The following is a 24,204-nucleotide window of genomic DNA, read 5'->3' as shown; positions in this document are numbered from 1 at the left end:
TTTGTTAAAATGGGTATTAGAAATTATGCAGACAATTACATTGATTGAAGCTATGCTTGCAGGGCGCCAGTTGGGGAAACATGTTCTAGATGAATCATGCTTCACCATCTAGCAGTCCGACGGACCAATCTGGGTTTGGTAGATGCCAGGACAACGCTACCTGGCCCAATGCATAGAGCCAACTATAATGTTTGTGGAGGAGGAATTATGGTCTGGGGCTGTTTTTCATGGTTCGGAAGCAAGTCCCAGCAGCAATGTTCCAACATCTAGTGGAAAGCCTTCCCAGAAGAGTGGAGGCTGTTATAGCAGCAAAGGGGTGACCAACTCCATATTAACGCCCATGATTTTGGAATGAGATGTTCGACGAGCAGGTCTCCACATACCTTTTTTTCATGTAGTGTAGCTGCAGCAATCCAAACTTGTTTTGTATTATCTATGTGCAGTCCCATCTAAAATTACATGTTTATTTTGGGAGCTCTTTGCCCACTACGAAGACTGTTTTGTGAACTGAAAATATCAGAAAAGGTTGCAGTAGCTGATGGACACTTGACACTAGCTAAATGAGAGACCGTATTCGAGAACACTGCTTCAACTCCTACTTATCAATAAGATGGGACATGTGTCAAGAGGATTCTGTCAGAGCATCAAGTATTCAGAGGTTACTTTTAATATGGATGTCCACCTTTGATCAGAACCTGCCTAAAATGGGGGCCTTTGGTTAGTATGGCTTGCCACCTTTTCAACAGGATCAAAGCAGGCAGTTTGTCAGCTCGCCATCTTTTTTTCCAGTTCAGTTAACTTAACCAAGAAAGACCGTCAACCTGGCCAAAGGTTAGCAGGAAAGTACTAGTAAAGTTGACACGCGTACGCACTTGTGGCTTCTTTATTAAAATAGGATGATGGGGTTTATTTCAACGGGTTACGTAGAGTCGAGGCTGAAAACGTGTCAGTCTGGCAGGAGGAAAAATTATGTGTGGCACTGGCAACTATTATGATGCTATAGAGCATATTGACAGCGCTCTAGGAGCAAGTTACATATCCAAGTAAGAATACAACCCCACAAAACACTGCTTATTTTCTCACCCGTAGTCTTTTGGCCTGCCCAGATCCTCCATTGGAGAGCCATCCATGGCTTTCTTCCAGCCAATCAGATACTCTTTGCCTGGTGATTGGCGGGCGTGGATGGGATCATTAAGCCCCGCCCCTGTCACCATGCTGCCGGAGGAGACTATGTCGACTTTGGAGGAGTCGACCGAGGTGGAGGTCTTAGGACCACGTTCCGAGGGGCTGCCTGAGTGCCGCGAGCCACTAGGAAAACCGAGACAGAAACATGTGATCACAGTTGTTCAATTACGTAAAATATGAGTGGCTACCAAAAGTCCAAGGTTTGGGATCAGTCCATTTTATATCAGTAAAGTCAGGGGATAATCAGGAGGGATAATTATGCCTCCTGAACTGAACTGACCCAAACCCTGCTACCCATATCAGTGGTTCTCCTCACGATGGGCTCTGTGTGGTTCTCGGGTCAGGTTTTGATCCTAACTCCTATGACTCCACTAGTCTACTTCAGCAGAATTCATGCCAACCCTGCGTATGCGGACAACATAGTGATACGAATTGGGGCATGATGACACTGCACTGTTGCCGCTGGCAGCGAAGGGCAAATGTGTCACACCTCATTAAATGCTGCATTGTGCCCACTGCAGGGGGAGGCAGGATCCTGCCATGGCCACAGTGAGCCTGCCACAACATGGCAGACCGGTCGTCAACCTTTTAGCATAATCTTGTTCCCAGACACTTTCACCCCAAATGCACAAAGAGTCTGATGGACCAACGCGTCAAACGTAGTCTTTGCTAGTTAGCCAATACAGAGAGCCTGGAGAAACTCCCAGCGCAGGCATTGGTTTAAATAGGCTTAATCTACCAACCAATCATCTCCCAGAACGCTTTCCCCTTCACTATCCCCCGTATGCTAGCACACCACGAGCACAGAGCCACGCCTCGCAGTCAGGTGATTCGCTAAAATTCAATTACAAATACTTTATTCAGTAGAGCACTCCCATAGAATTCTATGGCCACTCCCATTAAGGCCAATTTAGAGTGGTTGATATCAGAGGATTATATAGGCTGGGCACAATAGCCAGAGGACGAGGTTACTTTTATTCCGGTAGGAAACGGCACTTTGGCTCATCCAGTCTGACTTAAAATAGAGAACCTGATGTCACCGCTCAGCCTGGCACAGCATGAAAATGAAGACTATATCTCGGCTACCTGACCCCAAAATGGAGGTACTGGTGTCACCTCTCAGCCTGGCACAGCATGAAAATGAAGACTATATCTGGTCTACCTGACCCCAAAATGGAGGTACTGGTGTCACCTCTCAGCCTGGCACAGTCACCTGTCACCTCAGCCTGAAAATGAAGACTATATCTGGTCTACCTGACCCCAAAATGGAGGTACTGGTGTCACCTCTCAGCCTGGCACAGCATGAAAATGAAGACTATATCTCGGCTACCTGACCCCAAAATGGAGGTACTGGTGTCACCTCTCAGCCTGGCACAGCATGAAAATGAAGGCTACCTGACCCCAAAATGGAGGTACTGGTGTCACCTCTCAGCCTGGCACAGCATGAAAATGAAGACTATATCTCGGCTACCTGACCCCAAAATGGAGGTACTGGTGTCACCTCTCAGCCTGGCACAGCATGAAAATGAAGACTATATCTCGGCTACCTGACCCCAAAATGGAGGTACTGGTGTCACCTCTCAGCCTGGCCCAGCATGAAAAGGAAGGTACTGGTGTCACCTCTCAGCCTGGCCCAGCAGGAAACTGCAGAGTTGGGCAGGAATTCTGTCTGATCCAAAAATGAAGGACATGAAATGTTGGAAAGGTAACCTTGACTCCAGGCTACTGTGCACAAACTTGGAGAGGACGTGCGAGAATAATGGATTGGGAATCTGGTGGGGAGATTGTGATGATGATGACGGTGGTTTCTGCTTAGTCGCTGGCTAAGTAGGTTAGCTGGCTACTTTAGCTGCATCATTATCGATGTAATGTGCCCAGTGTCTATGTGAATTAATAAAACAATCTATTGTATAGGCACAGCAATGACCTATTTAGCCTTACTCACAGTAATGGACTGGCCATCTGGAGCACACGAAATGGCTAACACTAGAGAATCATGTCAGCTCTATTTATTACATTTATATCTGCAACGTTCCAAACATTTCCTTTCACTGAACACAGCATACAAATGAACCAGAGAGTCGGAGAGATAGTGAACCAAGGAGTGTGGAGAAAAACTAGGAGGAGCAGGGGCTCCCGTTCACGAGAAGTTGAGCTATCTATCAAGAGTATTCCACTCAGGAAAACTCCCAAATCAACATGAAAAAGTAACACCACCACACAAAAGAAACGCAAAAGGTGGGACCGGAGAGTTAGGGGACAGTGCCAATGCTAACATCAACGTGCATGTAAGCCCATTCCGAGGAGGATGCCACAGCCCCGGGTCATTGCCTAGCAGAAGAAGACAGCGACAGCATAGTTGACGATTGTGAGCCTAGCACCAGCAAAAGTCAGTGCAGCCGAAGCGCTAGGCAAATGGGGATCCAGGGCAGGGAGGGAGACATGGGTAACACAACATTGGGAAAACTAACTAGGCTAACTAACTATACCAGCAACATGATACCAGCCAGACCGTTTCTTGATTAATGTACATGCCAGCCATAGTAATTTCAAGCCCTATTCCTCAACTTTTGTTGAATAGGAACAGCAACATATGATTTCATATTTGAATCATATTTTTATTATGTACTTGAGCTTGTGTGTCTTTAAAAGTGAGTACAGCTCGGCAATTTATAACTATTTTTTACCAGAAAGGTGCGATCTTTATCTTTCTTGGAGTATGCGGCATTACTAGCTATTGTTTTTGACACTCATGATAAATAATGAATTTTGGGAATGTATATTTAGGCGGAATTCTACATTTTTACATTACATTCAACAGGTTCATGTTGGTTTGAAGCCCTACAATTGACATTAGTCAAATCAAATCAAACTTTATTGGTCACATACACATATTTAGCAGATGTTATTGCGGGTGTAGTGAAATGCTTGAAAAGGCAGCCTTTGACACAGCACAGCTGCCTTTTATTTATACATTTTATGATGATTAATCCTGACTAAACCTATTGCTTCCACAATGTTGTTATATTTATAATCTGTAGCTAAAACAACTATGAATTACAACTGAATGGTTGTGCTAAACTGGAGGACAGTGAGCTGCTGAGAAAACTGCTCGTCCAATAAGGTAGCCAGGACATATTTTTCTATAACTTGCTTACTTACCATTCTCTTTACGCCCAAATTTGGTGTCTTTTTCTGGTTCACTGTGCTGTCTGTAGTAGTGTTGTCTACTGCTTTGACAGAGTGAAGCCATCCAGCCCTCTCTGAAAAATAGCCAGCCAGTGCTCTGTCTCACTGAGTATTCTAGCTACTCTATATCTTCTCCGTTTTAATCTAGGCTTCAGATGACGGGATGTTGTTCAATCATGACAATTTCAGTATGTGTTTTGTAGAACTCCTTTAATAGCGTACAGCGTGTTCTGTAGCACTCTGAACATAGTACTGCATTAGTGTACAATTGCTGTGATGCAGCTAGGTGGTGGTATTAGGGGCTGGTGTGTGTACGTGTGTGCGTAGGCGGTGGAGTATCCGAGGACTGGTTGTGGTGGGGCAGACTGCGTCAAAATCCAGGGCCGTTTTTTTGTCCGAGTCCGTCCCTGCTTACTCATCATGACAATGTGTAATGTGTACATGCCTAGAGCAAAAATAACTCACATCCAATAATGACAGACATTGAAAACATGTGCAGTTTGACCTCACATTACTTAGCCTGATGATGTGTTTAAGCATTGCCTGTGGTTGAATTGGAATGAAAAAGGTACCAGAACTGATTTACATTTTTCAGTACCAGGGTGAATTTTAGAGTGAATATTCTACAAGAGGTGCCAATGATCAAGCAGAATAACATGTCTGATGCTGGTACTGCGTATCGGTGAGTCGTTGTCAACAATTCAAGCGCTGGTCATTGGTCAGATAAAAGGGATCCAGTCAGCCTCTTGGTGTATGGTGATGTTGCCCCTAGACACTGATCATGGGTCAGTTTGGCGGTTTCCCCACTAATGGATTGGGAGAGTGGAAGCTGATCCTAGATCTGTCCTTTGGGGAACTTTATTTTGGAGCTACACCTTACCTGGACATGGAGGAAATCTCACTCAGGTCGCCCAGGCTCCCGTCCGTTACGTGCCCAGCCGAAGTGGCCTGGGTGCTGTAGCCTTGTGACGTCAATCCTCCTTCCGGCGTCCCCGCTCCATGGTAACCCCCCGCCCCGTGGTACTCCAGCACCCACTGTTCCCCTCGGGCATTCTGGGGGACTGGCTGGCCAGCCGAGACCCCCGGTACACCACCTCCGCCGCACCCGGGTAGAGGAGGAGGTGGCGGGGGCATGCAAGGTGCCGTGTCGATGCCGCTGTCGGTAGACGCGCCCTTGATGTAGATGAGGCCCAGGGCATCGGGGTCCATGGGGTCACCAGAGCCAAAGCGCTTGTCGTCGCTGCTGCCGCTGGAGGCATTGCTGGAGAGCGTGTTGCTGCTGGAGTGGCTGGAGCCAGACTGGGGGAAGAGATGGTGATCAAAACAGTTAGTGGTTAGCAGCATTCATTTGTGTCTGAAAATTTGTGGTTAAATCCTTGCTTCGTCCATTCTTGTTTTCTCAGTTCCTCTGAAAGAGCATTGGAGTAAAGGATCCAAGACCTCCGACCTCCAATGACCTTTGAGAGGAATTGAGGAAAGAAGGATTTGGCAGCTAGTATACATAGGCTGTGTGTCCTTACACCACAATTCAATCAAATCTTAGATAAAATCGGAAAAACACATTGTGGGTTTATTCACTGGTTCAGAATGTATTGACCCCTTAAGTTGAGAATTATGAAATTGGGGCCATGGAAATGTTTGGTACAATTTACTATTGTAATTACTCATTGTTACAATGTATTTACAGCAGTAAATTACTCTACTCCTAACCCTAATCTAATCCACCAAGTCGTGTGGGAAAATGACCAACATACCACTTCACAGACCTTTTAGTGTAACAAAACTGCATTTCAGTTAAAACATAATTTTCTTGTTGCTAGACTATATGTGGTTTGGACTTTAAACCATTCGCATTTTGATTTAATAGAGCTATCCAGCCATTGAGCTTCCTACTCCTGTTAAGAGAGCTATATTCATAGCCGACTTGGGTCCCATTTCAACTACACCGTAGTAAAATAAATAATTCCTGAAGCTGCAATTAATTGAAAATCCCATAAAACAAGCCATTCCAAAGGCATATGAAACTTTAATACGCTCTGCATAGAGAGACAAATACATTCTACCCCTCTTTCTGTTTATCCCCTCAAGCTTCAAACATCGCAATATTTTTCCAGGGCCAATTGTTGGGAAGCTTCCTCATTTATAGTAACACTAATGAAAATAAATAACGCGCATGAATCGATATTCACCATGCGTCGCCATTACTTGCAATACACTTGTACAGCTTGGGGCCGTATGGTTAACCAAGCCGTTCTCTACTGCTAGGTGTGACCCTAAAGATCAGATGACAATACGTACGGTATCATGACCCATCTGTCTAGGGTGTCGTGTTGCGGTCCAAACCGAAGACCATGCATGTTGCTCGTAGGGGATAAGGTGGTCTGCGAGCGCATAGCTAGGTCTACCAAAGCCTTTATCGACTGATGGGACTCCTATGGGATACGTTCACCAAATGGCCATGATGTTCTGTCATTGGATGACATCAATGCTTTCATATGAAACATTTGATTGATTAAGGTATTACTTTGTTTATTTAAAGGGTCTTACAACGAACTGATTTTGTCCTGAAAAAAAAGTGTTACAAGACTCACTTTCCATTGATGCTCAAATGTAAGGCATATGTATTGCATGAGATGACATAGACGCAACAACAAGCTAACCCAAATCCAGCATGACAAGAAAAAAGCGTTACAGTGTAAAATTAAATTTAACCTGGCAACCCTCAATAAACATTAAGATAACTCTTTCCAAGTATGAGTACTCACATGTTGGTATTTATTGGGGGAGTCCTTTGCTCCTGGTCTCGGCTGGCTTCTCTCTCTCATGTTCAGAATCTTTGTGGAGGGATGGTGCCACTTGGCCTCTGCAAAAGAGGAATAAGACCATTTGTGATTTTTTTTTTTTAGATATAATTTTCTCATTAAAATACTTGTGGTGCAATTTCTACGATACTGTCCACCAGAGTTGATGTCAGGAACTATTATATATTCACTAGGAACCAAACAGATTGAAGTGGGGCGGGACTACCTGAATGTGCCCAATAAGAAATGCCTGTTTTCCTTTCCCTAGTTTCCATTACTGGCATTTTTTCAATGCAGTTCGTGAAATGCCAAAAAAATGAATTGGAATGGCAGTTATTTGGTCATTCTATTTTGTGTTATAGGCTATGAAAGCACATTTGTTATTTGTTGACATCACAACATGACACATTTGGTAACACTTAATGTGAATGACAATCGTGAATCTGTAAGAATGACAGTTAATATTGCTTTCTGTTTTGTCTGTCTCCAGCTGACCAATTCGCTAAAGTGCATTTCTACTGACAGGCGAGTGAGTCTCTTTCATAGCACAGTTGATAATGATGCTGAAAATGATGGAGAAGAGTAACTCATACCTGCAGATCTGGTCCTCTCCAGCTTGGGCTCCCTCTCTCTCCGGCCCTCTCCCTCCTTGTCGCTCGGCTGGTCCAGGAGCAGTGCAGGGGACTGGCATCTACAGGTGCACGAAAGAAGGATATGACAAAGCTAGCGGTATCAGCAAACTGGTTTAAATCTTCAAAAGTGGGAGGAAAGATATGATGCCTTTGCTGAACATTCTAACCATGAAGACAATCATTGACGCACAGGTCAGCCATTTTTTATTTTTTATTTGCCCAAACAAACTCCGTTAAACCCGCACCTGAATGATCCAATGTAGAGCTGCCAGTTCTTATTACAAGGGTTAGCAACCCTTGTCCTGGAGTGACGTAGGAACTTCAAATGTTTTTGATTTAACCGACCTGGATGACCAGGTGTTTTGCATTTAGACAATCATTTAACTGACCATTTTACCTCAGTTGGTCAGGTGTGGTACCTAATCGGAGCAAAATCCTGCGGCACTCCAAGAACAGGGTTGCCTACCCATGCCTTACCTAATCACAACTGTATCAATTTTCAATGCAAAAATTTTGTCAAATGAGGACTGTTGTCCTAAACTCAGGCCTCAAAAAGAAAAGAGAATGCTAACCAGCATATCATGGCTCCCAAACATTACAATTGACAAAATGTGTTCAAATTATAGTCTTCTCCCACAGCATCCTCAATGCTTTGCCATTGCCTTAGAACATTTTAAGTGCATTGTAATACTTATCAACCCCACTTCCTGCTTTTCACACCACTGGCCATTGTTTCACTGTTTCTCACCACTTGGCTAGTCGCACTGAGCTATTTCAAACCTTTCCCTTGGTGTGTAACAGTATCCGTTAAGCTGCGGCCGCCCAGACACATTTCCACAACGGATGCTGTGGGGATATTGAAGGAATGCCTTACAACCTGAGAGCCAGGGTCCGGCTGGGGCCTCTGGCCTGGCGACTATAACCTGGTCTGGACTGCCGAAGGTCAAGGAATGGGGGTCCTGGAAGAACCAGGATGGGGGGGTAGTAATGGTATCGTTTTGTCCTAGATAGAGGAGATGGCCTATCATATGACACAACTGGTCCCACTACATATACTGAATGTATGGGTCACTGTATTGAATATATACACTACACTGATGCTTCTGCATTGTTTGGTCTTTGGTGTTTTAGGTATCTGTAAAGTACTCTGTGACAACAGCTGAGGGATAAAGGGCTTTTAAAATAAATGTGATTGAATTTGATTGATTCATATACAGTATGAGTCACTGTGAATGCTGAACAGTTATGAAAATGGCTTTGGATAGAAATGCTAAATGCCATAGTATTATTATAGTCCTCTTTCTCTATAGATTATGTGCCATCTACAGTATGCCCAGGAGAGAATAGTCTGGTTTAAAGGAGTATAAATATGGATTGAACTTTCAATGTAAATATATAGCCTGTAGCATTATTCATATGAATTTTAATTGTGCATTATTCTGTGTTTCTATATTATGTACTTTGTCTTTTTAAGCACATGACCAAATTCATTTCCCCCTGTTGGGATAATAAAGTTGATCTAATCTAGGAGCAAAGAAAAGCGCCTAATTGCATTTTATTAGATGTCAGCCAACTCTCCCATTTATTTGTGCTCGGGGTCTGTAGACTTCTCCTAATGCTCATAGCTGTAGGCCTACCTGTACCCGGGACACACAACAGATGCCATCAAATATGGACTTGATTATATTGAGAAACGTAAACATCCAATAAACGTTGATTTTGGACTAAACTATCCCTTTAAAAAGAATGGTGGGCGGGGTTTCCACTTTTGCTACTATTTCATTGGCACCATTGCCCCAGACAAGCTAAATCAAGCTCAGATACAGTATTTGAATATAATTGTATTCAAACCCAGTCTGCTGTGTACGTAACTCTCCATGGAAGGGTGAGGCTTGAGGTTGAGAGTTTCCTAAAATGTACACCGTAGTTGTCCTAAAATATACACCATAGCTGTCATAAAATGTGCACCGCAGCACTGTGCTCTAATGCACTTACCCGTTAATGCATCCCGCCTTCTGTGACCAGGTGCCACAGGGTCCGGGGTCACTGGACGTGGACTGGTTGCTGGGGGAGCTGCAGTACAGTTGTCCTGGTTCCCGGCTGCTACAGGAGGCCGTAGGGGAGATCTCATATTCCTGCAGTACACTGAAAAAAACACAAAAATAACATTTAGGGGACATGTAACCAAAATGGCCCTCAACCGCTAAAGTGCCCCACCTGTAGGCTACAGCTCCAATGGCCCTGTTAAATGGAAAGGGTTAGTTGTTCGTTTGATTCTCAAAAGGGCCACACACTAGGTCTAAGGAAACGATTTGACTGTACCTAGCAGACCAAACTAAATTGGCCACAGGGTGGGTCACTTGGGACAAATGCATCTGCTAAACGACCATGTTATCACTCCTATTATTCTCAGAGTTGTGAAAACAAAATAAAAGATCTGTCAAGACAATGTCAGGCGTGTCAATACAACTCATCACCTAGTCTGGACGTATGATGCATGTGCTCCTGATGTTTGTTTGTTTAGTATATCATTATGTGTATTATGCCAAAGGTCAAACTACACAGTGTAGATAAGAACGTTTATATATTTTTAAAAAGGAGGGTTTATTTGATACAGACAATACAAATAGTAGGTCAACCATTATACTGTGATGATAAGTAGAGTAACTGGGCTACTAGAATCCCATCCATTTATGAAGAGTGCTTTGGGGAAATACTTGCGGAACATAGCATAAGTAAGCAGTTAGGCAAGGCGTTATTCTTAGCCTGAACACACTGTTCCAAGCCTCCGGGGCGTGGGGGATGCTTGAGCCTCCGACTCGTGAAACCCGACTCTCCCGCCAGACCGGGAAGAACGCTAAGACCTCGAAAAAAAACACGGAATTACACATCATATAGAAAAGCTGAGATGGGATCGTAAATGTGCAATGGAGAAGCGCGCATAATAGAGGTTATATAGGGCAGGGAGGGAGTAAAGGATGAGGAGGTGTGAAAGGGATCTTCAATGCTGCATCTACAGCAGCATTGGAGCAGGCCTGCTTTACAAGGCGTTGGCAGCTGCAAATTGAGTCCCGCTCCCTCTTAATTAGCTGGCAAAACTCCGACTAAGAGTAGAAGCCACAAAGTGTTTGAATTCAAGCGATCCCCACACAATAATGCAGTGTCTCCATGTATGTTTCCCTTCGGAAAACATGTCACCTTAATGGTTCCATTGTACTACCTCAGAGTCTATCACGTTTTTTTGTAGAACCCAGGCAAAGTGTTACATATGACAAATATGGTATGGTAAAAGTGTGCGGGAAATGTAATGTTACATAAATCATAACCCAGAAATCGGTTTTTATATTTCCTGCTGGTAACGGTGTGGTGACTCCCGGTACGCTCCACAGAGCTTCTAAGAACCAGTATGTTACTATCAGAGGTTGACCGATTAATCGGAATGGCCGATTAATTAGGGCCGATTTCAAGTTGTCATAACAATCGGAAATCGGTATTTTTGGGCGTCGATTTCCAATTTTTTTATTAATTTAATTTTTATACCTTTATTTAACTAGGCAAGTCAGTATGTTCAATGATGGACTAGGAACGGTGGGTTAACTGCCTTGTTCAGGGGCAGAACGACAGATTTTCACGTTGTCAGCTCAGGGGATCTAATTTTGCAACCGCACAGTTAACTAGTCCAATGCTCTAACCATTGCACTCCACGATTAGCCTGCCTGTTACGCGTATGCAGTAGAAGCCAAGGTAAATTTCTAGCTAGCATTAAACTTATCTTATAAAAAAACAATCAATCATAATCACTAGTTATAAGTACTAATCCAGTTTAGCAGGCAATATTAACCAGGTGAAATTGTGTCATTTCTCTTGCGTTCATTGCATGCAGAGTTAAGGTATATGCAACAGTTTGGGCTGCCTGGCTCATTGCGAACTAATTTGCCAGAATTTTACGTAATTATGACATAACATTGAAGGTTGTGCAATGTAACAACAATATTTAGACTTAGGGATGCCACCCGTTAGATAAAATACCGAACGGTTCCGTATTCCACTGAAATAATAAACGTTTTGTTTTTTCAAAATGATAGTTTCCGGATTCGACCATATTAATGACCAAAGGCTTGTATTTCTGTGTTATTATGTTATAAATAAGTCTGATTTGATAGAGCAGTCTGACTGAGCAGCAGCAGGCCCGTAATCATTCATTCAAACAGCACTTTCGTGCGTTTTGCCAGCAGCTCTTGACAAGCACAGTTAATGACTTGAAGCCTATCAGCCTAATGGCTGGTGTAACCAATGTGAAATGGCTAGCTAGTTAGCTGGGTGTGCGCTAATACCGTTTCAAACGTCACTCGCTTTTAGATTTGGAGTAGTTATTCCACTTACGTTGCAAGGGCAGAGACTTTTGTGGGGCGATGGGTAACGATGCTTGATGAGTGTGGCTGTTGTCGATGTGTTCCTGGTTCGAGCCCAGGTAGGGGCGAGGAGGGGGACGGAAGCTATACTGTTACACTGGCAATACTATAGTGGCTATAAGAACATCCAATAGTCAAAGGTACAGTGGGGCAAAAAAGTGTTTAGTCAGCCACCAATTGTGCAAGTTCTCCCACTTAAAAAGATGAGAAAGGCCTGTAATTTTCATCATAGGTCCACTTCAACTATGACAGACAAAATGAGAAAAAAAAACAGAAAATCACATTGTAGGATTTTTAATGAATTTATTTGCAAATTATGGTGGAAAATAAGTATTAAATGTTGTTGTTGCTGTTTGTAATAATGACAATGATACTGAATGAACACTTATTTAAACTTATATAAAACATCTCCTAATCTCAGGAGTTGAAAGGCTTGAAGTCATAAACAGCACAATCCTTGAAGCACAGCGAAGAGCTGCTAGCAAATGCAGGAAAGTACTGTTTGAATGAATGCTTACGAGCCTGCTGCTGCCTGCCACCACTCAGTCAGACTGCTCTATCAAATCATAGACTTAATTATAATATAATAACACACAGAAATATGAGCCTTAGGTCATTAATATGGTCAAATCCGGAAAATACCATTTCGAAAACAAAACGTTTATTCTTTCAGTGAAATACAGAACCGTTCCGTATTTTATCTAACGGGTGGCATCCCTCAGTCTAAATATTGATGTTACATTGCACAACCTTCAATGTTATGTCATAATTATGTACAATTCTGTCAAATTAATTACAGTCTTTGTTAGGAAGAAATGGCAACGAGCCAGGCGGCCCAAACTGCTGCATATACCCTGACTCTGCTTGCAAGAGAAGTGACAGAATTTTCCTAGTTAAAAGAAATTCATGTTAGCAGGCAATATTAACTAAATATGCAGGTTTAAAAATATATACTTGTGTATTGATTTTAAAGAAAGGCATTGATGTTTATGGTTAAGTACACATTGATGCAACAACGGTGCTTTTTTTCGCGAATGCGCTTGTTAAATCACCCGTATTTGGCGAAGAATGCTGTGATTCAACGATAAATTAACAGGCACTGCATCGATTATATGCAACGCTAGATAAACTAGTACTATCATCAACCATGTGTAGTTAACTAGTGATTATGTTAAGAGTGATTGTTTTTTGTAAGATACGTTTAATGCTAGCTAGCACCTTACCTTGGCTCCTTGCTGCACTCGCATAACAGGTAGTCAGCCTGCCACACAGTCTCCTCGTGGAGTGCAATGTAATCGGCCATGATTGGTGTCCAAAAATGGCAATTACAGATTGTTATGAAAACTTGAAATCGGCCCTAAATAAATCGACCTCTAGTCTGAATCCCTGATAAAATAAAGATAAAATAAATTCACCATTTGGTGCCAAGTGGGGTCGACATCTTAACTCATGACATATTAAGTTTAATGAGAGAAATTTCACAACAACCAGACTGCCACCAGAAGAGTTTGTAGCGAAGCAAACCACCCATTTTCTTTAACATGTCTATAATATACACTGACTGTACAAAACATTAACAACACCTTCCTAATATTGAGTTGCACCCCTTTTCCCCTCAGAACAGCCTCAATTCGTCGGGGCATGGACTCTACAAGGTGTCAAAAGCATTCCACAGGGATGCTCGCCCACGTTGACTACAATTGTGTTGGAGTCAATAAGGGATCAAAGCTTTCATCTGGATTCACCTGGTCAGTCTATGTCATGGAAAGAGCAGGTCTTCACAATATTTTTGTAAAGTCTTTCATAACAGACATATACAAGGACACTCCAATCTGAAAATTGAGTTCTCTCCTGAGAGGCCAATCCATGCCGCAATCAATCCTGTGAAACCACTGACTAGAAGGGAATCACTTCATCTCAATTTTCCGCCAGCCAACAGGCTGTGCTTTTCTTTCTACAAAAGGTCAAACTCATCCCACACAATTGCACTACTCCCACATATACCGGTATGCTTGCATGCGCACACACAGTTGTCACACAGTTGTAAATGGACATGCACACACTGATTAGATGTAACACCACAGATACACATGGCATGGACATACACACGTGTTCAACCTGATATGTAATGCAACACTACCCTGAAAGACCAGTGCTGAGGTAGCCTTACTGTAGCTGTGTGTGTGTGTGTGTGTGTGTGTGTGTGTGTGTGTGTGTGTGTGTGTGTGTGTGTGTGTGTGTGTGTGTGTGTGTACAGACAATCGTGGACAGTCCACAGCAGAGGGGCAGTGCAGAGCTGCAAACAAGCACCTCGACACTCCAGAGCTCAATAAAACATTCACACGCCATGACACCCATGACCCCCCCATGCTGTGTGCCATGTTAAATAACAGGGGCACAACATGGAGATCGATCCTCAACCCTCAGACAGAGTTAGAAACATACACTCTAAATACAGGGTAAAGAAAGTTGATGCTTATGGAGTGATATTAGTGCCAACAAAATGAAACATTTCATAACACAAATTCAACATGATTAAATTCTGATAAAAATTCTGTTGCCACTATAATCACTCCATAAAACATGACCCAACATAAGAGCAAAAATAAAACACTAGGAAAAACCTTATAGTTTATTCTGTTTGTTTATCTGTTATTATTATATCACAGTGCCAAAGAGCTCTTCTCATCTACATTCAGCATTGATTCAGTTGTTTTCTCTAGTCCTGGGACCCACTGTGTGTGCAAATACCATCTGAAACAATGTCCATGAGAAACACTGATTTAAGTATAGTAGCCACAGTATGTTAGAGTTGGAATTAGAGCTGGGTCGAGTTCATTAGGCATGAACGGTAGAAAACAGACGAACAGGGACGGTTTACCTAGACTTGTCAAAAAAAAGCTTGTTCCCGTTTTCCATTGTAAATCATTTTAGAACACTTTGTTGGTTTCCCTAATGCCCCTTCCGTCATCTTGTTTTTCTTCCTGTCAGAGCCCAGTCTCAGTTTCCCAGTCATGTATTTGCCACTTGCTAATTTTATGCTAATCAAATTACAAAAACCCTGACCTCATTACGCACAGCCTATGCTAATATAGTTCAGTGTCAGTGATACTAAGGATAGAGGTGCCATTGTGTTCCTCTAGAAAATTATACAATTTCACTGACAAAGACAAGTCGGCAATGAGTCCCATTCAATTATTTGTACAGGTTCTTGGGATGAGTCAGACATGGTTGGCCAGCAAATCTGTATATGTACATGAAAATATTGTCAGAATTGGAGTGACTCTTCATGCCAAGCAAAGAAGCATGCTTGATGTAATATAGCTCAAGTCTCTTTTGGTGACACACTTTGAGCATGATTATGAGTGTCAAAAGCAGGGATACTAAAATCTGGCCTCAAGACAAGAAGTACTGCTGATGTAAATTCTTTGCTCTAAGCAGGGACTGATTAAGATCGAGATTCCACTCACTAGCACTAACCAAACAGTGACAATGAGTTTACTCTGTTCGAAAATAAATTTAAAAAACATCAGGACTTTGGCCATCCAGGTTCAAATGTGAGTACCTCGGATCTAGGGAGCTGGAACTAGGAACTATGATTCAAAGAAGATGTAAGTGGGTGCTGCGGTGTACCTGGTCCCGTCCTGTTGCCTCCTGTCGAAGGAGGTGCTGCGGGAGATGGCCCCCTGAGCGTAATGGAACATCTGCTGCCCGGGGCTGGGGCCCTGTGTGGGGGAGGTCCGGGACATGGATGGGCCACCACCCGGGGCTGCCGAGACGCGGTGCCAGCCAGCAGCTGTGGTAGTCTTGTACTCTACCACGGGGATGCGGTACATCTCCGAGCAGCTCCTGATAGAACAAATCAAAAAGACACATTAACAATTGAGCGTCTTATTATACTGTATGAGCATGTGTAGGTGTTGTTACATGTTATTATGTGCATCTAAAAAAAAAAAAAGTGTGAAGCAATCCTCATAGGTAACTCTAAGTCAATAGGAGATTTATGTGGATGTTTGGCAGATGGACTGCATTTTAAGTGTTAGGTATTTTGAGATATTTCACTGACAGAAACTTGTGGAGAGGTTGAAAAACGAGTTTTGATGACTCCAACCTAACTGTATGTAAACTTCCGACTTCAACTGTATATAGACATTTGGTTAAAAGGGGACATACTGATCAATAAAATGTTTGAGACTATGGTAAACATTAACTTTGGTTTGTTGTCAGAATTCCTTCAGAACACTGAGTACAGCAGTGCCGTCATAACTTGATTGATGTGACGGCTAACATGTTCTGACAGTTGTGCAGGTGAGCCATAACACTGTCAAGAGCCATTATTTCACTGTGAAGACAGAGGAGTGCAAGCCACTAAAAGGAATAATAATTATTGATGTAAAACCCAAAAGGTTATAGTGGTCGAAAACGTGGGAAATCGATGAAGCAATGATACGAACAGTGTTTAAAGTAGCAATTTGTCATTTTTATTTTGCCAGTGGCAACTTAAGATACTACAAACACAAACATCCAAGAAGCAAAGTTAAAAATAAAGGGACATACTCACCAAGACCCAAACCCTGCCCTTTTGAGAAAAATAAAGTTACAGATTAAACCTTTAAAGATTGAGTTGGTTATATACTGAACAAAAATATCAACGCAACATGTAAAGTGAGCTGAAATAAAAGACCCCATAAATGTTCCATATGCACAAACAGCTTATTTCTCTCAAAGTTTGTGCACAAATTTGCTTACATCCATGTTGGTGAGCATTTCTCATTTTCCAAGATAATCCATCCACCTGATAGATATGGCATATCAAGAAGCTGATTAAACAGAATGATCGTTACACAGATGCACCTTGTGCTAGGGACAACAAAAGGCCACTAAAATGTGAAGTTTTGTCACAACACAATGACACAGATGTCTCAAGTTGAGGGACAATGCTAACTAAAGGAATGTCCAACAGAGCTGTTGCCAGATAATTGAATGTTCATTTCTCTACCATAATCCGCCTCTCCAATGTCGTTTTAGAGAACGTCCAACCGGCCTCACAACCACAGACTACGGGTAAACATGCCAGCCCAGGACCTCCACATCCAACTTCTTCACCTGTGGGATTGTCTGAAACCAGCCACCCGGACAGCTGATGAAACTGATGAGTATTTATGTCTTTAATAAAGCCCTTTTGCTGTGAAAAACTAATTCTGATTGGCTGGGCCTGGCTCCCAAGTGGGTGGGCCCAGTCATGTGAAATCCATACATTAGGGCCTAATGAATTTATTTAAATTGACTGATTTCCTTATATGTACTGTAACTCAGTAAAAGCATTGAAATTGTTGCATGTTGCGTTTATATTTTTGTTCAGTGTAAGAATAAAACAGCGCTTAGTTTAAGTGCAAAGGAGGTGGTGGTTTTTAACCTACCTCCTGGGCGTGCCGTCTTCGTGGGGCTGGACAATGACCACACTGACTGTGTTGGACGTGCGCAGCAAGTCGATCATCTGCTCGTGGGATAGTGTGGCCACAGCCACCTTGCAGATCTCCATCAGCCGGCTGCCCGGACGGAGACCCACCTGCCAGGCGAAGCCGAAAGGCTCCACGTCCGCCACCACTCCCTCGAAGTTGACGTGGAATCCCAGCTGGCCCAGACCGTTCCGCCGAAGGGTCATCTCCACTGTCTCGCAGCCCCGGGTGACAATCTAGGACGACATGACCAAGAGAGTCAATTCCAGCCTACTCTGATCTAATGGCTTTATTAGGGATTATCCATGTTGGCGACTGTTTTGATAAGACATGAGCATTACCTTATAAAGCCTACTGTAGATCAACCTTTACCCCAGTTAACCTCATGGAGGGGCAATAATTAGCAACTTTGTGGTTTGATCTACTCCACACAAAAACAAAACTTTAAAATCGCACCGAAGCCAATGAGAACTTAAATCATTATCCCTTTCCAAGATAAAGTTGGTTGAAAAGACTAAAGGGCTCCATTCAATCAAACTTGGCAACAAAACCTAAATATTGTCAAAAAGTGGCCTGAGCTGGCCTCTTGAAACGCAGGAAACAGTTACGGGATTTGACAAAAAAAGTTTGCCAACAACAGAAGAAATCATTTCAGAATAACCCAGCCAAAACACAATGTGAAGCTCTGCAGAGATTTGGGTCGTCACCATGCCAAAGGAAAAAAATAAACGCCATCTTTGTTTGGAGTGGCAACGTGTTACTATTTTTCATCCAGACTCCCCAGTTCTTCACCCCTTTTTGGAGTCTTCAAGCCTGGGCGTCTGAGGCTAATGGTATCATGACAACCCTAGCAGATGCTTTAGACACCTTTGGATTATCCCATTTAACTGAAATTTAAAGGGCCTGGGACAGAGCGCTCAGGGACACCCGACCCCATACGACCTCTCGTCTCCCCCAAAATAACACAATTATCAACCAAATGATTAAATCAATTCCAGGCCAAAAACAGCAGGAGGAAAGTACATGCCCCGGCAGGCGTTTATTACAAACAGTGATTCAAGAACAGTAACTTCTAACAACAAACACATTGTTGTGAGGCTGAGGTAAAAGCGGCGGTATAATGGAGGACATCTGCTGACTAAACTGCTGTGACTTGGGCCGGCTCCCAGGACTTGAGTAATCTTCTCACTGCAGCGCTAACCCATAGTAAACCATTTAACCTAACAAGATCTTTTCACATCAGATCTTTTACAGATCTGATTGGTCAAAATACCAATTAGTGAAAAAATATCAGAATTGGGCTGCCTGTCTAAACGCAGCCAAATACAAAGGTACAAGGTTTTATGCAAGTGTCTTATGATATTAAACTACAGTTCAAAAGTTTGGGGTCACTTAGAAATGTCCTTGTTTTTTGAAAGAAAAGCACTTTTTTTGTCCATTAAAATATCAAATTGATCAGAAATACAGTGTAGACATTGTTAATGTTGTAAATGACTATTGTAGCTGGAAATGGCTGATTTTTAATGGAATATCTACATGAGAGGAGGCCCAGACAGAGGCCCATTATCAGCAACCTGATCACTCCTTTGTTCCAATGGCACGTTGTGTTAGGTAATCCAAGCCTTTTAAAATGATAAACTTAGATTAGCTAACACAACGTGCCATTGGAACACAGGAGTGATGGTTGCTGATAATGGGCCTATGTAGATATTCCATTTTTTGTAATTTTTTTTATCAGTCGTTCCCAGCTATAATAGTCATTTACAACATTAACAATGTCTACCCTGTATTTCTGATCAATTTGATGTTATTTTAATGGACAAACATTTTACTTTTCTTTCAAAAACAAGGACCCCAAACCTTTGAACGGTAGTGTATGTCTCAGGCAGAAGTGGCCAATCTTCTCTCTGGGCCAGTGTGGGTACAGCCAAGCAGTAACAAACCCAAACCCAATTTTCAAGTGATAAACTAAACCTAGTCTTCAGTAAATACTTGGAGAAATTGAATTATATATGTTCCTTGTGGGTCCAATTGGCGACCACTAGTTTAAAGGACTTTAACACTTAAGCCTGGACTAAATATCATTCTCAATGGAAGATCTTAATTGAAAATACTGCTTAGTCCAGTAATAGGCTTAACCTGTGTACAGGATGTGGAGCACTGAATGATGTTGTCTTTTAGCCTAACACAACCTTCTTACCTCCAACCTCTGCATGATCTCCCGGACGTCGTCCAAGCATCCTTCCTGCGTGGAGAACACCACACACTCGCCTCGCTCGTAGAAGAGCCGGAAGTTCCCAGATGTTGCGCTCCAACCAAGGACGTCGCGGCAGTAGCAGTTGAACACCACCTCCTTGGACGCCTCTTCGATCAGCACCACAAACTCATTGGAGATGGCCAGCAGGCAGCCAATGTCCGCCGACTGGCCAAAGTCCCGGGCCACCACGGCCCAAGTGACTGCCCCATAGCTCTGGAGGTGGGCGTTCCGCCGGGGTCGGCTGCGCTCCTTCTTCTTGACACCCAACGAGATGAAGCTAAACTTGGCCGCTGAAGAGTCCACAGGGTTGGCGCTTACAAAGTTCTCGGACAAATCTTTCAGGTACTCTTGGCGCGTGCGCATGGCCATGGCGCGGAACTTGTCCGACTTATGCACCGCATTCTCACCGTTCATCATCTTGGCCAGAAGGAAGTCCCGGAACATGGCCGACTTTGGGAAGAGCACCCCCTGGGGGATGGGAGGACCAAAGGCGGGCACGTCTTTAGATCTGGTGACCGCCACACTAAAATAAAGACAAACAGCTATTTTAATCCCTCTGTCGTATTCCATCACAATATTTTATAAGTAACACAAACAGGTCAAAACAATACATCTGAGAGAGATTTGTTGGGGGGGAATTTGAATTAAAGCCACTCCCCGGAAATGAAAAGGTTACAAACTGTTGTTCTGCTAATCAAAAGGGCAATTACAAGAGCAGAACAAGTGGTTTCATGATCAACTGTACGTCATATTAGATAGCTAAAGTGCTGTTCCATTGCGTGAATATATATATATATATATATATATATATATATATATATATCCCATTTAGCAGACGCTTTTGTCCAAAGCGACTTACAAGTCGGCTGGGGCCACTACTTTTACATATGGGTGGCCCCAGCGGGAATCGAACCCACGACGCTTGGCGTTGCAAGCGCCATGCTCTACCGACTGAGCCACACAGGACCCTGATATAATTGACTTACACAAGCTTAATTTTAAAATCCTCTATTATAAATAGAGGTGTGGTTTCAGTTTAAACAAATAGAGGTTGTTTCAACCCTCACAGTGGTGTAGGTAGTGACAAGCAACTGGTGTTTCTGTATGATCAGAATTGTGATTCAAGACTCAGGTCCACTCACAGTAAGGGCCGTAAATCATCGTACTGGATTTGAATCGTACAGCAGCATATCCAAATTAAATCAAAGTTTACAGGTCGCTAACACAGATTTGCAGATGTTACCGCAGATGCAGCAAAATGCTTGTTCCAACAGATCAGTAATAGCTACGTAAAATACACAATATATATATATATATATATATATATATATACACACACACACACACACACACACACACACACACACACACACACACATACATACATACATACAGTGGGGCAAAAAAGTATTTAGTCAGCCACCAATTGTGCAAGTTCTCCCACTTAAAAGATAAGAGGCCTGTAATTTCATCATAGGTACACTTCAACTATGACAGTCAAAATTTTAATTTTTTTCCAGAAAATCACATTGTAGGATTTTTAATGAATTTATTTGCAAATTACAGTGGAAAATAAGTATTTGGTCAATAACAAAAGTTTATCTCAATACTTTGTTGGCAATGACAGAGGTCAAACGTTTTCTGTAAGTCTTCACAAGGTTTTCACACACTGTTGCTGGTATTTTGGCCAATCATTTGCAAATAAATTCATAAAAATCCTACAATGTGATTTTCTGGATCTTTTTCTCATTTTGTCTGTCATAGTGTACCTATGATGAAAATTACAGGCCTCATCTTTTTAAGTGGGAGAACTTTTGGTGACTGACTAAATACTTTTTTTGCCCCACTATACATACACATACACACACATATAAATGGTGTAAAGGCAGTATGGACATTATTGTCCAGCAGTTGATATATAGGTTGAGCCATGACTAGAATACAGTTTGAGTGCATTCGGAAAGTATTCAGACCCCTTGACTTTTTCCAAATGTTATTATGTTACATCCTTATTTTTTCCCTTATCAATCTACACACAATACCCCATGACAGGTTCACACATTTTTATTTATTAAAAGTAAAAAAAAAACATAAATATCACATTTACATAAGTATTCAGACCCTTTACTCAGTACTTTGCTGAAGAACTTTTGGCAGCGATTACAGCCTGGAGTCTTCTTGGATATGAAGCTACAAGCTTGGCACTAGAGGTCGACCGATTAATCGGAATGGTATTTTTGGGCGCCGATTTAATTATTATTATTTTTTAATACCTTTATTTAACTAGGCAAGTCAGTTAAGAACCTATTCTTATTTTCAATGACAGTGGGTTAACTGCCTTGTTCAGGGGCAGAAGGACAGATTTTCACCTTGTCAGCTCGGGGGATCCAATCTTGCAACCTTACAATTAACTAGTCCAACGCAATAACGACCTGCCTCTCTCGTTGCACTCCACAAGGAGACTGCCTGTTAAGCGAATGCAGTAAGCCAAGGTAAGTTGTTAGCTAGCATTAAACTTATCTTATAAAAAACAATCAATCATAATCACTAGTTAACTACACATGGTTCATGATATGACTAGATATATGCGTTGCATATAATCTGACTGAGCATACAAGTACTTAAGTATCTGACTGAGTGGTGGTAGACAGAAGCAGGTGTGTAAACATTCATTCAAACAGCACTTTCGTGCGTTTTGACAGCAGCTCTTCATTGTGCGTCAAGCATTGCACACTTCAAACTACCTAGATGAGGCTCGTGTAACCGAAGTGAAATGGCTAGCTAGTTAATTGTCTTTGTGTTGCTGGTTCGAGCCCAGGGAGGAGAGGGATGGAAGCTATACTGTTACACTGGCAATACTAAAGTGACTAAGGTTAATAAAATACAAATGGTATAGAGGGAAATAGTCCTATAATTCCTATAATAACTACAACCTAAAACTTCTTACCTGGGAATATTGAATACTCATGTTAAAGGAACCACCAGATTTCATATGTTCTCATGTTCTGAGCAAGGAACTGAAACTTTAACTTTCTTACATAGCACATATTGCACTTTTACTTTCTTCTCCAACACTTTGTTTTTGCATTATTTAAACCAAATTGAACATGTTTCGCTATTTATTTGAGGCAAAATTAATTTGATTGATGTATTATATTAAGTTAAAATAAGTGTTCATTCAGTATTGTTGTTATTGTCATTATTACAAATACATTAAAACAAATGAATCGGTATTTGTTTTTAGGTCCTCTAATAATCGGTATCGGTGTTAAAATCATAATCGTTCGACCTTTACTTGGCACACCTGTATTTGGGGACTTTCTCCGATTCTTTTCTGCAGATCCTCTAAATCGCTGTCAGGTTGGATGGGGAGTTTTGCTGCACAGCTATTTTCAGGTCTTTCCAGAGATGTTCGATCATGTTCAAGTCTGGGCTCTGGCTGTGTCACTCAAGGACATTCAGTGACTTGTCCAGAAGCCACTCCTGCATGGTCTTGGCTGTGTGCTTAGGGTCGTTGTCCTATTGGAAGGTGAATCTTGGCCCCAGTCAGAGGTCCTGAGCATTCAGGAGCAGGTTTTCATCAAGGATCTCTCTGTACTTTGCGCCGGTCATCCTACCCTCAAATCCTGTCTCCCAGTCCCTGAAAACATCCCCACAGCATGATGCTGCCATCACGCCTCACCGTAGGGATGGTGGCTGGTTTCCTCCAGACGTGACTCTTGGCATTTAGACCAAAGAGTTCAATCTTGGTTTCATCAGACCAGGGCATCTTGTTTCTAGTAGTCTGAGAGCCTTTAGGTGCCTTTTGGCAAACTCCAAGTGGGCTGTCCTGTGCCTTTTGCTGAGGAGTGGCTTCCGTCTGGCCACCATAGAGTCCTGATTAGTGGAGTGCTGCAGAGATGTCCTTCTGGAAAGTTCTCCCATCCCCACAGAGGAACTCTGGAGCTCTGTCAGAGTGAGCATTGGGTTCTTGGTCACCTCACTGACCAAGGCCCTTCTCCCCCAATTGCTCAGTTTGGCCGAGCGGCCAGCTTTAGGAAGAGTCTTGGCGTTTCCAATCTTCTTCCATTTAAGAATGATGGAGGCCACTGTGTTCTTGGGGATCTTCAATGCTGCAGACATTTTTTTGGTACACTTCCCCAGATCTGTACCTCAACACATTCCTGTCTTGGAGCTCTACAGACAATTTCTTCAGCTTCATTGCTTGGTTTTTGCTCTGACATGTACTGTCAACTGTGGGACCTTATATAGACAGGTGGTGCCTTTCCA

The 24,204-nt window shown here is 42.5% G+C and overlaps 1 protein-coding gene across 5 annotated transcripts in view; it reads right to left on the bottom strand.

The window, feature by feature from the left end:
* LOC135521174 (signal-induced proliferation-associated 1-like protein 2) overlaps positions 1-24,204 on the bottom strand; it is a 101,540-nt gene that overhangs the window by 17,203 nt on the left and 60,133 nt on the right. For 3 of the 5 annotated variants that reach the window (XM_064947109.1, XM_064947114.1, XM_064947127.1), the window contains exons 8-16: positions 19,879-20,458; positions 17,640-17,914; positions 16,781-16,798; positions 15,853-16,068; positions 9,803-9,952; positions 7,769-7,866; positions 7,140-7,237; positions 5,255-5,673; positions 1,084-1,308 (exon numbers count right to left, since the gene is read on the bottom strand). In XM_064947109.1, coding sequence (XP_064803181.1) covers positions 1,084-1,308; positions 5,255-5,673; positions 7,140-7,237; positions 7,769-7,866; positions 9,803-9,952; positions 15,853-16,068; positions 16,781-16,798; positions 17,640-17,914; positions 19,879-20,458 — 2,079 coding nt within the window. The remainder of the gene's footprint in view (positions 1-1,083; positions 1,309-5,254; positions 5,674-7,139; positions 7,238-7,768; positions 7,867-9,802; positions 9,953-15,852; positions 16,069-16,780; positions 16,799-17,639; positions 17,915-19,878; positions 20,459-24,204) is intronic. The other 2 variants (XM_064947132.1, XM_064947122.1) reach the window with 2 other exon arrangements.

Source organism: Oncorhynchus masou, chromosome 4 (assembly GCF_036934945.1).
Source record: "Oncorhynchus masou masou isolate Uvic2021 chromosome 4, UVic_Omas_1.1, whole genome shotgun sequence".
NCBI classification, from domain to species: Eukaryota; Metazoa; Chordata; class Actinopteri; order Salmoniformes; family Salmonidae; genus Oncorhynchus; species Oncorhynchus masou.
This window is presented reverse-complemented; position numbering and strand designations above follow the sequence as displayed.